At 38.4% G+C, this 15,864-nt stretch overlaps 5 protein-coding genes across 5 annotated transcripts; 4 read left to right on the forward strand and 1 right to left on the reverse strand.

The window, feature by feature from the left end:
• Nucleotides 1–1,595: 1,595 nt before the first annotated feature.
• On the forward strand, nucleotides 1,596–4,429 carry L201_000414 (uncharacterized protein; the record flags this gene model as incomplete). The annotated part of the gene is made up of 3 exons (XM_066216216.1): nucleotides 1,596–1,775; nucleotides 1,831–2,062; nucleotides 2,127–4,429. 3 exons carry the CDS (start codon nucleotides 1,596–1,598, stop codon nucleotides 4,427–4,429), a joined length of 2,715 nt encoding a protein of 904 aa, XP_066072313.1.
• A 1,885-nt stretch (nucleotides 4,430–6,314) lies between these two features.
• Nucleotides 6,315–7,921, forward strand: L201_000415 (uncharacterized protein; the record flags this gene model as incomplete). The annotated part of the gene is made up of 7 exons (XM_066216217.1): nucleotides 6,315–6,377; nucleotides 6,443–6,453; nucleotides 6,527–6,566; nucleotides 6,628–6,647; nucleotides 6,795–6,990; nucleotides 7,191–7,425; nucleotides 7,497–7,921. 7 exons carry the CDS (start codon nucleotides 6,315–6,317, stop codon nucleotides 7,919–7,921), a joined length of 990 nt encoding a protein of 329 aa, XP_066072314.1.
• Nucleotides 7,922–8,184: 263 nt separating this feature from the next.
• Nucleotides 8,185–8,878, reverse strand: L201_000416 (uncharacterized protein; the record flags this gene model as incomplete). The annotated part of the gene is made up of 4 exons (XM_066216218.1): nucleotides 8,185–8,253; nucleotides 8,328–8,448; nucleotides 8,531–8,598; nucleotides 8,678–8,878. The coding sequence occupies 4 exons, from the start codon at nucleotides 8,876–8,878 to the stop codon at nucleotides 8,185–8,187; spliced, it is 459 nt and encodes a 152-aa protein (XP_066072315.1).
• Nucleotides 8,879–10,427: 1,549 nt separating this feature from the next.
• Nucleotides 10,428–12,683, forward strand: L201_000417 (uncharacterized protein; the record flags this gene model as incomplete). The annotated part of the gene is made up of 3 exons (XM_066216219.1): nucleotides 10,428–10,727; nucleotides 10,879–11,118; nucleotides 11,184–12,683. 3 exons carry the CDS (start codon nucleotides 10,428–10,430, stop codon nucleotides 12,681–12,683), a joined length of 2,040 nt encoding a protein of 679 aa, XP_066072316.1.
• Nucleotides 12,684–13,130: 447 nt separating this feature from the next.
• On the forward strand, nucleotides 13,131–15,840 carry L201_000418 (uncharacterized protein; the record flags this gene model as incomplete). Its single annotated transcript, XM_066216220.1, has 9 exons — nucleotides 13,131–13,223; nucleotides 13,292–14,113; nucleotides 14,191–14,383; nucleotides 14,444–14,748; nucleotides 14,813–15,130; nucleotides 15,229–15,364; nucleotides 15,447–15,485; nucleotides 15,559–15,674; nucleotides 15,763–15,840. 9 exons carry the CDS (start codon nucleotides 13,131–13,133, stop codon nucleotides 15,838–15,840), a joined length of 2,100 nt encoding a protein of 699 aa, XP_066072317.1.
• Between the last annotated feature and the right edge of the window lie 24 nt (nucleotides 15,841–15,864).

A 15,864-nucleotide genomic window follows, 5' to 3' on the forward strand; every position in this document is an offset into this window, starting at 1 on the left:
TTATATAGGTTAGAAAAGATGATGTAGTAGCATGGCCACCATGAACAGATGCATATAATAGCATGAATAAAGAAATCAAACACATATGATATAAATATATGAAAGACCTCATGAATGCGAATTTTTATTATGTAATATCACTCATCGTGTGCCTGTGTTTAATGACAACTACTACTACGTTTGTTTGTCACAAGGTCGTTCTCCTTCCTCATTTAAGCTTCTTTGTATAAACAGATATCTGCATTCAAATACATTGACACGTTTAAGTGATTGCGGATCGTGGCGTCATGAGATCCGCAACTCCTAAAGAAGATCGATGAAGGTTACCTGAACCAATTCACTACAGGGAAATAGACAGTAGCCTGCCAAACGATCATTGTATCATTTAGAATTTTAGAATTAGCATACTATCATTGGAAATTTGACCAAGCCTCTGTGAGTAACTAACATTGGATCGACTTTTGAGATTGATATGATTGTTCTTGTACCTGATTCAAGGGGATAAGGACATATATTCATTCTATTATTTGTTTCAACACGTGGATACAAGTGTATACACTACTTCCTACCTATCTCAGATATAAATCTTAGAACAGTCATTTCAATCAGAATCATGTATAACAACACAACATAGGGAAACTCAAGATGTAAATGTAAGATCAAGGGGGTGTATGGTTCCTAAAATGAGAACTGTATTACAGTAGAATTGAACTTACTAGACAAAAAGAAGAAAATCAACGTGGCGAGTTCTTAGAAACTGAATCAATTCAATACAAAACAAGCGAAGAATCGTTTACTTTCCTAAGAGCGACTGAATCGAGGTAAAAGTATCAGTCACATTTGAATCGGAAACTGAATACGATTATCTGGTTACTAGATCCATTATGTCACTAATTCAATTATTTCCTTTTTTCCTTTTTTAAGCGATATTAAAATGACTTACGACTGAATGTTCTATTACTGTAGATTGATTTCAGCAGCATACAGCTTACTGTACCACTAAGTATTGGAATCTTTAGCGCGACATAACGATACATCACAACGATATACGATGGAATAAAAGATATATAAACCCCTTTCAACTTCTCATTCTTCTTTTTCTTCTTTTCCTCAACCCAACCCACTCTTCTTACAATTCGCATATACCAATCAAACTAAAGGCTTAAATTATTTTCACCGGTTGAAATTAATTTACCTTTCTTCTTACACGCTAGCAGCGATCAATTACTGTCTTTACTCGTAGTATATAGATAATATTTTATAAGGTTTGATACCGATAATTTATTTTTTTACTTCCAACTTCAATTATTTACTTATATATCATCAATATCAGTCTAGATATTAGTCTATATATTCAAACGAAACGAAATCATCAATATCAACAAATAAACTAAAGAAATAAAGCTTGACGCTGATTTCTTCTCTATTTTAACGAATATTTATCAATTTTTTCAATACGAGAAATTAGTTTTAGAGCTTGAAGCTTTCAGATTTATCTATCTTTCAAATCCTCAAGAAAAAACTTCTCATAAAGACAATCTCTCTCTCTACTAGCCTTTACCGTTTCAAAACAAAAAAACAAACAATCAATCAAAATGCCTTCTTCATCAAAAATCATTGCTCTTTCACTCATTGCCGGTACAGCCGTTCAAGCTGCTCCTTTAAACTTGAACATCCTCGGTTCAGGTAAAACTTCAACTTCAGTCAACGCTGGTGCTTCTGTAAATGCTGCTACCAATGTCGCATCTGATATTACTGGTTTTACCAATGCTTTCGTAAGTTTTTTCGCGAACATTTGATGCTGATGCTGATCCACCTACATTGATATAGTTGAGTTCCGCTACTGGTGGTGCAGTCACAGCTGTATCCAAACTTGAAAACCAACTTGGTTCAGCTGTCGGTGTAGCAAGAACAATTGCTATGAACACTTGGGCTTCAGGTCAATGTCTCGCTACTTATGCAGACATTAACATGTGTACTGAAATCAGTGCTTATCTCTCTGCGGTATACTACGCTTTTGAGCAAGGTTGGTCTGCCGCACAACTCTTCGCTGCCCTTGGTGGTAAGTCCTTTGTATTTTGCTGTATCCCATCTACCGTAAAAGCTGATCATGATCAATCCACCAGCCGATCGAGTTAACAAATTCCAATCACTCCTTACTCAATTGTGTTCACACTCTGGAGCTTCAGCAACTTGTACACCTTTACTTGCTGCTTGGCCAACATACGTTACTGGTATGGCTCAGGTCGATGCTCAAATTATCCACCAAGCAACTTCAGCTCTTACCGCCAACGGTATTATCACTCTTATTGATGCCGCTAACGCTGGTACTCATTTGATTGGTGGTCTCACTAGTGGTGTCACCGGTAACATCATGGGTAACGTCAATGCTATGGTTGGTGGTCTTCACCTTAGAGATGAAAACCAACATGAAATGGCTAAAAGATTCCTTGGTCTTGAAAACCTTTTCGGTAATCACCAAACTACCGCCGCTGCTTCCGCTTCAGCTTCTGCTCAAGCTTCAGCTACAGTAGCTGCTACCGCTCAAGCTAGTGCAACTGCTGCAGCTGCTGCCCAAGCCCAAGCTCAAGCTGCTGGGTCACTCAACGTTGCCAACATCATCCAAGCTGCTGGATCACTTACAGCTAACACAGCTACTCAAGCTCAAGCTGGTATTGGCGCAGCAGCCAACGCCGGTGCAGGTGCCACAGCCAACCTTGTTTCTGGATTAACCTCTAACATCCCTGTTGTTGGTGGATTAGTGAATGGTCTTCCTTTAGTTGGTGGTTTAGTTAACACTGTAGGAAATACCGTTGATGGTGTTGTTCACGGCTTACCAGTCGTTGGTGGTGTAGTTCAAACTGCTGAAAATCTCGCTGCCGGTGTAGCAGGTCAAGCTACTGGAGCTGTAGGCTCAGCTACAAACTTAGCTGGTGTTTTAGGTGTAGCTGTTCCAGGATTACTTTCACTCAATGGTCAATTAGGTGCTACAGCAAACACTGCTGCTAATGTAGCTACAAACGCTGCAGGTGGGTTAACTGGTACATTAGGATCTTTGACACACGGTTTGTTAGGTCTCAGAGATGTTGATCTCGCTTCTGAAATTGCCGAAGGTGATGTTTTCGCTCATCTTTCAGATTCTCACAAAAGAGATTTACTCTCTGGTCTTTTAGGTGGTGGTTCAAGTTCTGGTGGTCTCCTTGGTGGATTACCTGTAGTAGGTGGTCTTACCAATGGTGTACTTGGTTCCAATGGACTAGTTGGAGGTCTCCTTAACAACCCTCAAGGTCCAGTAGGTGGAATAATCAACACCGTTAATCATCTTCCTGTAGTTGGCTCAACCGTTAACGGTGTTCTTAACACTGTTGGCAGTTTACCAGTTGTCGGAAACACCGTTAATGGACTTTTGAACACTGTCACACATCTTCCAGTTGTCGGTAATGTTGCAGCAGGTGCAACAGGCGCTTTAACTAATAATGCTCAAGCTGGATTAAACGTTAATCAAAACGGGATCCAACTTGGTTTAGGTGATTCAACACAAGCTTCAGGTGGTGTTGGTGCTTCAGCCAATGTACATGCTAGAGGTTTACTTGATGGATTACCTTTATTAGGTGCTTTACCATTAAACAACATTGTCAATGGTTTACCGATCGTTAATCAATTACCAGTTGGTAGTTTACTTTCAAACCCAGTTGGAACTGTTCAACAAACTGTTGGAGGTATCTTACAAAATCCAGTTGGAACAGTTACACAAACCGTTAACAGTTTACCAGTTGTTGGTGGTTTAGTTCAAGGTTTAACTTCAACTTTACATTTACCCATTGTTGGTGGTTTAACTGCTGGTTTAGGTGCTCAAGCTGCTGCAAACGGTGCTGCAGGTGCAGGTATTCATTTAGGTCCAAATGGATTACAAGCAAATGTACAAGGTGCCGCTAATGGTCAAGTTCAAGCATCAACTGATGCAGGAGTTTCAGCTCATTTAGGTCAAAGAGATTTAATCGGTGGTCTTTTGGGTGGTGTTTTAGGTGGTTCTTCCAACCAACAACAAGGTCAACAACAAGGATTATTAGGTAACAATTTACCAATTGTTTCACCATTGGTTAATGGATTAACTTCAAACTTGCCTTTAGTTGGTAATGCCGGTGGATTATTAAACGGTGTTACAGGTACCGTAGGTCAATTAACTGGTCAATTAGGTTCAACTGTATCAGGTTTAACTCATGGTTTACCAATTGTTGGTAACTTGGTTGATGGTTTAACTCATTCATTACCTTTAATCGGTGCTAATGCTCAAGTTAACGCTCAAGGTCAAGCTAACTCTCAAACTAACGCTGGATTAAACTTGAACCAAAATGGTTTAGCAGCTACTTTGAACTCTGTCACTGGTTTAGCTGGGGGTCTTTTAGGTGGTGCTAACTTACACCTTTAAACGGTTACTATTAAATGTAATTCCGATTGAGGGAGGTTAGATAGATGAAGTTGTCAGAAGATAAGAGTGCTAGATTGATGAATGGATGGATGGATAGATAGTGCGAGAGCGGAAATTATTTAGTTTTTAAAGTTGATATACATACGAAGGATTTTTCGATTCTTCCTTTTGGAGTATAAATGGACAATAATTAATGATTTTTTGATGATATATGATAAATAATGATTTTCTTTTAGTAAAACGACATCCCCTTATTTATTCTCTTCAACTTTATGTAGATTTGTATCTAGCATTATCAAGTTTGGGTTTAGCATAATTATATAAAATAGAAAAAAAACATTAATCTCATACATTCATATCATCCTTCATCTTTTTTTTTCTCTGCGTCCTCCTTATATATACATACATAAAAATTCGAAAGGTCGCGGGTATGTTTTTTTTTTTTTGGATAGTATATAGTTAGATATGTTTTCGAGTTTATATTTGATGCATTTCAAGCTATTACTATTACCTATACTATTTGAGCAAAAGTTTGCAAGTTTTTTTCAGATCACATCGTATCATAACATAAACTTTGATGCAATGGTTATTCTTATACACATGAAAACTATGCAGTATGCTGAAATGCTTTATTGTTTTCACGATTGTCGATAGACTGATCTAGTGAGATGTTCATTATCATCTCGTAACTTGTCCGAGAACGAGGAGAAAATAGGCTATCTGAATTTGGATTTTGATTTGAGCTTGTTGTATTGGTTCATGGTCATTATTTAGCAGGTTAGACCCTTATTTCCCTAGATAAGGTATTCAAAAGGTGTTCAGATTTTTATCGATTTGAACAGCATGAGACCAGTTCTATTATCGAGATTATTCAGAATTTGCTTATGTAACGTCTGGAACCGAAGGTTGATAAAATAACAGCATGTTGTCAATCATGGTGAAAACGACTCTTTTACGTTCAACTGAAGCCTAGTAGCAATATATATATATATAAAAGTAGATACATCTATGAATATGTTGCGATGCATACATCTTTAGTTTCAAACGCCTGAAAATAACTGCATCGGTATATATAACCCGCTCTTCATATCTAATCTCATCAAACTCCGTAAATAATGGGATCATTTGTTTGATTGTTACTATGGTATGACGACAAGAGCGGTATATTCGGTCCGATCGGTCTTACTTGTTCCATAATTACTGGTACGAGTACGCATGGGCTTATACTTCGTTTCAACTGCTATTTGCCTTCTTCATGATGCTATCACAGTAGGACCTGCACTCGATAAAAGAGCTGTTTGCTAAAGTAATAAACAGGAAAAGATATACAGCACGAGTACCTTATAGCAGTTACTTCAATACAGCTAGATGCTGGGGTTCTGAATCTGTAAATGCAAGAAGAAAGAGGGGTGTACCTCAAAAATATCAATAATATTGCAAGCCGCCGGGAAAAGAGGAAGACCTTAAGTTAAGCTGAGGTGGAGGTATACTTTAATACTCGCCGGAACTTCGGTAGATATCCCAAAGCCAAAAAATGAGCTCCGGTTGATTTGATTATTCGATTTTTACCCTGAAATCTGTTGATTGAAATTACATCACACCATACAACCACAATGATGTGGAAAGTTGATTCCGATTACACGGTCAAACTTGTCCTCTCTTTCTCTCTATTACTTGCTGTAGTCTTTTCCACGTCCCCATCCCTTATCCCGCTGTTGCCCACTAGTGATACTAAGTAGTATTTCTTCTTTTATATTCTATCTTTCCTTTTTCTTTTTTTCTTTTCTTTCTATCTTCCTTCCATATCCAAAAAAGAAATAACTATTTTTTCAAAATACTACCTTCAATAACAAGAGCAATTCGCCTAAAGGCCATACATAACACAATGACTCAAACTCACTTCACTCTTAACAACGGTAAAAAAATCCCATCTATCGGTCTCGGTACAGTGAGTTCTCTGTCTTCTCTCGATCTCGATCAGAGAGCTTTCACTGACTATAGTATTCTTTGTAGTGGCAATCCGCGTAAGTTACCTCATGAGAAATGGTACTTTACAGAGTTACAGAATAGGGTAAACTGACGATGAATGATGAACAGCCCAGGAGAAGTTGCCAAAGCCGTAGAATCAGCTCTTAAAGTGAGTTGAAATAGCTGTCGATTTATGTCAGAATAACAGCTGACAGTTCCTCTTTTAATAGTCCGGTTACAGACATCTTGAGTAAGTATGAACTGGGACATACGGATGTTGTCTGATGAATTGAGATCGCTGACGATTATATCTCACTTTCTCATTATCCCTAAAATTACTTTATTTACCTCGTTCACCCTATCTTTTCCTCTCATGATCACAATAACCCACCTCTAGCTGTGCTTGGGCTTACGGAAACGAAGCTGAAGTCGGACAAGGTATCAAAGCTTCAGGTGTACCAAGAGAAGAAATCTTCGTCACTTCCAAACTTTTCGAACTCCACCACCACCCAGAACACGTTCCTTTAGCTATCAAAGATACTTTAAAGAACCTTGGTCTTGATTACCTTGATTTATACCTTCTCCACTGGAACGTGAGTATTTCAAGTCTAAATCCCCATATTTTGTCACATCATACAATTTAAGCGAGGTTCCGCTTGCGCGTTATTTTGGTCTCTTACGTCATTTGGCCCACGGTGCACCGTCTTCAAACCCATGCGTCCATCCTTCTATCTTCCGTATTTATACATTTCAAATGACATGAAGCTGATATCCATGTTTTCTTATCATATAGATCAACTTCGAAGTTGATGCTCCTGAAGGTGTCCTCCCTCAATTCGAACACCGAATTAAGGGTGAATCAGGTAAATACAAGCTCGATGTAGCTCTTACCGAAGATGTTTCCCCAACCTGGAAAGAAATGGAAAAACTCGTTGACCAAGGTCTCGTTAAATCAATTGGTGTTTCCAACTTCAACATCAACAGAGTAAAGAAACTCCTCAAAACCGCCAGAATCAAGCCAGTTGCTGGTGAGTATAGTCTATGAATTCTAAATTTCTTTCTTTATCAAAGCTAATATGTACATTATTTCACTTTGTAGATCAAGTCGAACTCTCTATTCAATGTCCTCAACCAGAACTTGTATCATGGTTAAAGAAGAACGATATCTTACCTCAAGCTTACTCACCTCTTGGTGGTACCGGTAAAACCAACCTTAGAGATAACGAGGTTGTTAAGAAGATTGCCGATGTTCATGGTGTCCAAACTGCCAACATTCTTTTATCTTGGTTAGTTGCCAGAGGTGCTAACCCAGTACCAAAATCAGTTACACCAGAAAGAATTGCCAACAACTTGAAACTTGTTGATCTCTCTAAAGAACAATTTGAAGAACTTGAAAAATTATCACAATCTCACCCACCTAACAGAGTTTGTGATCAATCTGATTCATTCGAACCAACCTACGATATCTACCAAGAAAACGACCCTGAATTCTCTGATAAAGCTCAATTCGCCAAAGAACAATAAATCATTCGTCATGGTTAATTAGTATTGTAGCTTTATTAGTAGTAAGATCGTTTAAAGTAGAAAGAAGTAGATCAAAAATCAAGTAGATGTGCTTATCATGCATCACTTTATGAACAGAATGTGCCGGACTGTTTGCAGTTATATCGTTGAGGCATACGAGAATGAGCATCGTGACCGTGAAAGATCGCGTACCAAATTTCCTTCTATTATCGTTGATCTACATGGCTCAATCATGAGATGACGATACTTGTCTGATCGAATGTTTACTGTAACAAACACAGTGACTCATCTGAGCTCGCACTATGTTTCGGTTTAGTTTCTTCAGGTAACAACTGTTATTTCGTCGTCGTCGTTATTAGCCTGACTATAAGAAATTTCCCTATAAACGATTCCAGCAGACACTCACATTGACCATTCTAGCATGCATAGGAACTGAAACACCACCTGGAAAAGAAGTACCTTCTGGAAAATAACCACCGTATTTAAGAACTGTCATTTCAGGCATTTGTGCACCTAGAGGTAACATACTATTTTGGCCCGGTCCAAAAAAAAAACAGAAAGCATAGTTAGAAGTACAGAAAGGCTAGATGAGATCAATTTTCAACTCACGTTCCAGCTGGAGCATAAAAGCCATCAGGTTTATTCTTTAATACATTTTTCAAACATGCGTCTTCATCCTAAGCAAAATCAACAATTCATCGATTGAAACGGACATATCTTTGTCATTAAAATGGAATTGCTAAAATGACTACTTACAAATTCAATATCAGTCCAACTTGGTCTCCATTTACCTTGTTCAAACCATTTTTTACCTGTTTCTTCACCATTAATTAATTCTTCTACTGTAGATGGATCACATTTCTTTAAATATTCTTTACGTTTTAATTTTATAGCTTCTTCTTCTTTCTTTTTCTTTTCTTCTGCTTTACGTCTTTCAGATGATGATGATGATGACATCTTTTAAGCCTTTGAGCCTTTGAATAGATAGATCAGCTGTTTGACTGTGTTTAGTGGTATTTACTTGGTTAGCATAGATTTATGGCAATAAGTTCGGCCGATATATCTTATACAGATATACGTGTATGAGTGAGGTGTCAGATACCATAGATTCATGTTAGAGCTGCTTTGTCAAATCGTCATATTGTGTTTGAAGGTCAGTAATCTCAATTATCGATGGCAGTATAAAGGAAGTTAGTCATTCCTTTGTGCCCTGATGTAAACTTGGTCATCGCTCTCAACCCCCTGGAAATAAATAGATGTTGATTATAGCCATATAAGTTGCGTAGATTCTTGGCTATGAGATTTTCCTTTACAAGTAGGACTTGATGATATGCAACTGTACTACAACGGTAGAATGGTTACCAAGCTATCGACCACTCACTCTCGATGTGATCAGATGTAATGTCGCATCTTTATGTTTCGTTTAAACTTTTATAGGAATCAAGCACGTGTTAACTCTTTTGCATTACATAATAGGATATCTGATTGCGTCTTTTAGCTCACCGTATTAAGACCTATACCTGGAAGCTAAAGAAAATAACAAATCTCTGCTTCAGTCATTTTACCTTAGATTCGTACACGCCCTTTCTTTCTTTCTTCGTCATTACTTTTTATATTTTATTTTCTTTAAACGGTTCCCAATATCATCCTTTTTACATCCAAAAAATACACCAAAACATAACAATTTAAAGTTCATACTTATATTCGGAATTTACCACCCAGATTACGACTCTTAAATAGGATATCACGAGTCTATCACTGTAGTTCAAAAAGAAATCAAATATAATAATTTAACATCGTTTGTACAAATCATCTGATACAACACTCTCTCTCTCTAGCTTATCTTTTCATCAAAAAATCAAGACACGTTCGTTGTCAAAATTACCAAAATCCTTTTAAAGTTTAAATCCGCACAGTCTTTCAGCTTACCTTATAGATTCACTAAATCTATACATGCACAACATCTATACACTTTATACATTGCATGTATAGATGGATATCAAGGAAAATCATTAATTTACTGCATTAATCACTAATCTCATCACGGCGTTCAGCGTAGTAGATCAAGATAAAAACTTTTAGAGCTTAGGAGGGACATTATTCGTTATCTATTTATGAGATTATACTGTCGAAATCTCAGGTCAAGCATCATATAATCAGTCTGTGCCAAGTTATCTCCAAAATTTTAGATTTACACATCCTTTGAATGGTTAAGGCTTAGATTCAGGTCATATTCTGTTTATTCCCTATCAAGTGAATCCGTCTTCCTTACAAGTACCACTCGGGAAGACCAACAACATCAGTCACATCCAATCAGAATCAATTCATCTACAACATTTCAATCAAGAACTTCAGCAACCAATAGCTGATTCAACAAACTGGTGTTTCCCCTGCCAAATCCACACAGGATCAGAACTCAACTTCTGCAGTACCAACACCTTCCGACCGATTCGATGAATCCCCAATTATCTACATTCCAATCTCACATCAATAACCTATAACAACAATGTCAATCCAAGATCCATCTTCCTCTACATCAACATCAACTATAGTCCCAGGTATAGAACCAGAACCAATAATTGGACCACCTAATCCTTCAAATCCACCATTGTTACCATGGGCATTTTCACTTTGTCCTTTAGATATTTTAGTTGATCTATTGACTCATATGTTAGAATTATTGATCAAACATAATGATCAAGTTGTTTTGACCCCTGATGCTCTGACCAGGTTTCATTCCAGAGCTGCGCCTGGAATCAGCGTTAAAGATTATTTGAGAAGAATTGTTAAATATACGAATTTGGAAGTGAGTAAGACAGGTTGTCCTTATAATTTCGTTCATCGACCAAACCAGACAAGGAAGGAAATTTACTTTTAAAGGAGACAATAGATAAGCATGCAACAAATCGTGGATGAAAGTAGATGCTGATCTTATAACCTTTTTCCATGTCAACTAGAAAATCCCTCTATTATCCTTATTAGCATACATCGACACAACATGTACAAATTTACCAACATTCACCCTATCTTCTTTAACCGTTCATCGTTTTCTAATCGCATCGATATGTGCAGGATCAAAAGCTCAATGTGATGTTTTCTGTACAAACGCACACTATGCTAAAGTTGGTGGTATCAAAACCCAAGAGTTGAATGCTTTAGAAAGAGAGTTGCTGAGAGTTACTAAATGGGATTTATGCGTGAGTATCAGTTTCATTTGTGCAATCGCTAAGTTGGACTCACGATATTGTATTCCTCGCTTCAGTGTCATGCCGATCAATTGCAAAAATACTATACATCTCTAATTCGCTCACATGGTGGATACGCCCAATCTCCTCAACCTGATATTCCAGCTTTCTTACCATTTCCTAGATCTCGTTCGAAACCTCGCGCAGCTGCACCATCACCTACTCCAGAAGGAAGTGTACCGCCAGATGAAGTAGAACCTCCGGATGAAGATGATGCTATGGGTGAAAGCGATTCAGACGGTGGCTTAGAAGAGGATGCAGAAGGTGAAGATGAGGATATCGAGGGTGAAGATGATAGAGACGACGGTATGGTGATCGATTCAAATGAGTCTTCGGTGGAAACAAGGGGTCGAGATAGAGGTAGAAAGAAGATAAGGGAAAAAGATAAAGAAAAACGCAATTCCGGGACCGGTGGTGGAATGATGGAAGTTGATGATGAAATATCACCAACGACAACAATACCGAATGAAGAAGAACCCATAACATCACCATATTCGATAGCATCTTCATCAGTGCCTTCATCATCAAGATCATCAATTCGTAGAGGTAGTTTAGGCAGTAACAGTTTATCAAGAAGAAGATCAAGATTAGTTTCAATAAGCGAATCAAAAATTGCTGAACCAAAAATTGATACCACACAAGCTATAGTTAGTCCTTCTGCCTCATCAACATCTTCTTCAGGTAAAATCACAAATGGCCAGATTGGTACTGGAGGATCGCCCTTAAATGAATTATCTAGAAAATTGAGTTACTCAGATAAGAGTAAGCAAAATAACCATACCAACGTAATTTCGGCGACAAACGGGTCAACTTCCTCTACGATAGATCACTCGATCCCAAATTCAGTACCAATCATACATAATCCCCCTAATAGACCTACAACAGCCCCAATACCTACACCAACACGTAAATTCAATTCGTCATCCAATAGCATACCAACAACAACTTCAAATTCACTTTCATCTTCACAAGATCCAAAATCGCATTCTCATTCTAGCAGTAAATTACTGAAATCTCTTGTAGGAGGAATATTTAGAAGGAAATCTGTACCTGGACATGGAGAATCTCATGATAATTTGACTATATCACAAATCACACCTTCACATTCACCTGCAAATACCTCTTCATCTCAAAAAGTAACAACATCTGATGGAAATTCATCGTTGAACTCGACAAGCGATAAGAGCAAAACGCCAATCACGCAACATCATGTCATATCATCAAAACCATTGAAACAACAATCAGGTATATCATCAACGCGTCCTGCTTCCACTTCGACCTCACCAATTATGACAAAATCACCAGGAGGACTATCTAATTCACCAAGATTATATTCACCTGGATCACCTCAGCAACAGCAAAAACCAGGATTAGCTAAACCTGTTACACCGAAAGTCAGAACAAGAGATGAAACTTCTTTAGATCCTAAAGACAGAGTTGCTCTAGGTGCTCCAATGTCCATCGCTGTTGGTTTGTCGGGCGATGAGCTGGAAGGTAAAAGGAGTAAAATGCCTTGATAACAATATACGTTAGTGGATCCTGGAGCGAGATTGGTTGACGAACAGGAAAGGGGGGAAAGAGATCTAACACGAGTGAAATATAGTCTTGACATAGCATATCATTCCGGCATGGCGGATCTAGTATCTATTGTATATATATGTTGCGATGTATAGCAACAACTCAAGAAATGCACTGAAGTTTGCCAAATACAGTACACTTTTTAAATGGTTGTAAGGAGTAAGCAACCAAAAAAAGGTAGTAGATGACTGTTACGTAAGGTCACCGGTTAACATCGGAATTGCATTCCAGTACATCATGCATGCAATTTCTAGCGCTTTTGATCTTGACGTTATCTTGGATCAACCTGATGTGTTTAAATTTGGATACTGACATTGTTGCCCATCTTCGTTCGTATCATCATATCCATTGAACCTGCTCTACCAAAATAAAGATCAGCTCTCGAGATGCAGTCATCTCTCGGTGGCGATAAAGGTGGTTCGTCCAACCCTCTCAAGCAGATATCCCAGAGAGAAGGGGTAGATAATAGTCTGTTCAAGGTAAGCCACAATTGAATCTTCCTAGACAGAGAATAGAAGCTGATCAGACACGATATACACATCTATAGGATCGATTCGGATCTTCAGCTGGACCAAGTTCTTCTTCTTCAGCTTTCCGACCATCACCTCAAATCAACCAACATCAGCAAGGGCCATCCTCATCAAATGCATTACATGCTACTCCACATCCATTCAATTTATCACATTTATCAGCTGCTCTAGCTCAACCTGGACCTGGACCTGCACAACAACAACAACATGTTCGTAATCACTCACCAGGATTTGATGCACAATGGGAACAAGCTAGATCAAATTCTCATACACCTGTGCAGTTTAGACCACCACCTCCTTCTCAAGCGAGAATGATCTCACCTCCTCCATCACAATTACAACAGCAACAACAACAACAACAGAATTCAGGTTGGTCAAACGACTTTCAATCTTTCAATCAACAGAATAAAGGTAAAGGCAGAGCTGTAGATCAACCTATAGTCAATCAAAGTTTTCAACAACCAGGTTATACACCACAATATGGTGGATACGGTGGAATGGGGATGGGAATGGGAATGGGTGGATATCAATCAAATTTTACACCAATGTATCAAGGTATGATTCCACAACAACAACAACAACAACCTCAAATGATGCAACAACCTGTCAGTGGACAAATGAACCAAAAAGAGATGGATGATTTATTTGCAAAAGCTGAAGAAGATTATAAAGCTGCTGAACAAGTTCAACAACCTTCAGAATCAGTTGTAGAAGAAAGCAAAGCTGCTGAACAGAGTGCACAGGAACCAAAAGGTGATTTTGATGCTGTATGGGAAAGTCTGAAACCTGAAGCTGAAAGATTAAATAAATTAGCTGAATGGGAAAAAGATTTTTCACAAGTGAGTGTCTTGCGAAACTCTCTCATACATGGAGTCGAACGAAGACAATTAGGCTGATCCGTTCATCGTATACTTAGTTTACCAACGATCAAGATGACTTGTTCGAAACTCTGAATGATAGTTTGAGTAAATCAGATGTGAATCAACAAAATTCAGAACCACAAAGATATAATGGTGGTTTAGCTGTGCCGGACGGATTAGATGATGTCAATGCTTTCAATGCTTTCCAACGAGATGATGGGATCCCCTTGACGAGAGGTTATGAACATGGTAAGTCTTCAGACTGAACTCTATATGAGGTAAGAAGATGGAGCTAATTTCTCATACTAGCTACCGAAAACATACATGATACATCTGAGCTTGCCGCTTTATGGGCAGAAGCCAATCATATCGTATTAGGAGGTGGATCACTTACGCAAGCTGGATTAATGCTAGAATCATTCATTCAAAGATCAACTGCTTTAGATAGACAATCATTGAATGTGTCAGCTACCGAAGCTTGGTCTTTACTGGGTAGAGTTCATGCAATGGATGAGAAAGAAGAACAGGCTTTGAGAGCTTTTGAACAAGGTAGAAAAGCTTTGGTAGAAGAAGGCGTCGCAGGAAGGGAAGGTATTGCTGGAGAAATGCTCACTGTGAGTTCAACTCTATCGATCGGATTGAAGTACCGCTGATTGCTATATCTTGGGATTAACTCAGAATTTGGCAATATCATATGTGAATGAATCATTGGATTTAGCAGCTTTAACGATACTTCATCAATATTTGAGTTTAGTCCATCCTACTTATGCGGGTCAAGCTCCATCAAAACAATCAGCATCAGAAACCAACACATCACCTTGGGCATTACATCAATCAATGGCAGAAAGATTTTTGAATTTAGCTAGAGAACAATGGCAAAATAATCAATCTGTCGATCCTGATGTCCAAGTTGGTTTAGGTACTTTATATTATATGATGGATAATTATGAAGAAGCTAGAGGTTGTTGGACAAATGCTCTAGGTGAAAAACCTGATGTAAGTTTTGATTTTCCTTTGCATCCTACGTATATAGCTATATATTACAGGTTATCCCCATAATTCAAATACATTACTGACGATTTTTGCGTCTGCAGGATTACCTCTTGTGGAATAGGTTAGGTGCTACTTTAGCCAATGGCGGTAATTCAGAAGAAGCTGTCGATGCGTACAGAAGAGCGTTAGAATTGAAGCCTACTTTCACTAGAGCAGTGTACAATCTAGGTGTGGCGTGTAAGTTGTGACGGTTCTTCATGGGCTCGTGTAATATTTTCGCACATAGTCGCTGACATTTGAAATGTGCCGCAATCTGCAGGTCTCAACATAGGTGTATATAAGGAATCGGCAGAACATTGTAGGTGTTCCGAGCTATTTTCTGCGAATGATCGTACAGTGGTGCATTAGCTGACTAAAACCTGTGTATATAGTATTAGCTGCGTTATCGCTTCATTCTAATCAATCACAAGCGGATAATGATAGCACATTAGCATCGTCCGATTCATACAGTATCTGGTCAACTCTGAGAAGAGCTTTAGTAGCTTTGGTGAGTCCCATTCACATCCCACCCATCGTTGACAATGCAAAGTAACGGGGTATCGACTGACCTGCGATTTTCGACTGTCCATTTATAGAACATGAATCAATTAGCTGGAAATGCTGAACCGGGAACTGATTTAGGTGTATTCAGACAAGCAGGTTTTGAGTTTTAGGATGTAGAGAGGAGAGTATAATCT

This window comes from Kwoniella dendrophila, chromosome 1 (genome assembly GCF_036810415.1).
Source record: "Kwoniella dendrophila CBS 6074 chromosome 1, complete sequence".
Lineage (NCBI taxonomy): Eukaryota > Fungi > Basidiomycota > Tremellomycetes > Tremellales > Cryptococcaceae > Kwoniella > Kwoniella dendrophila.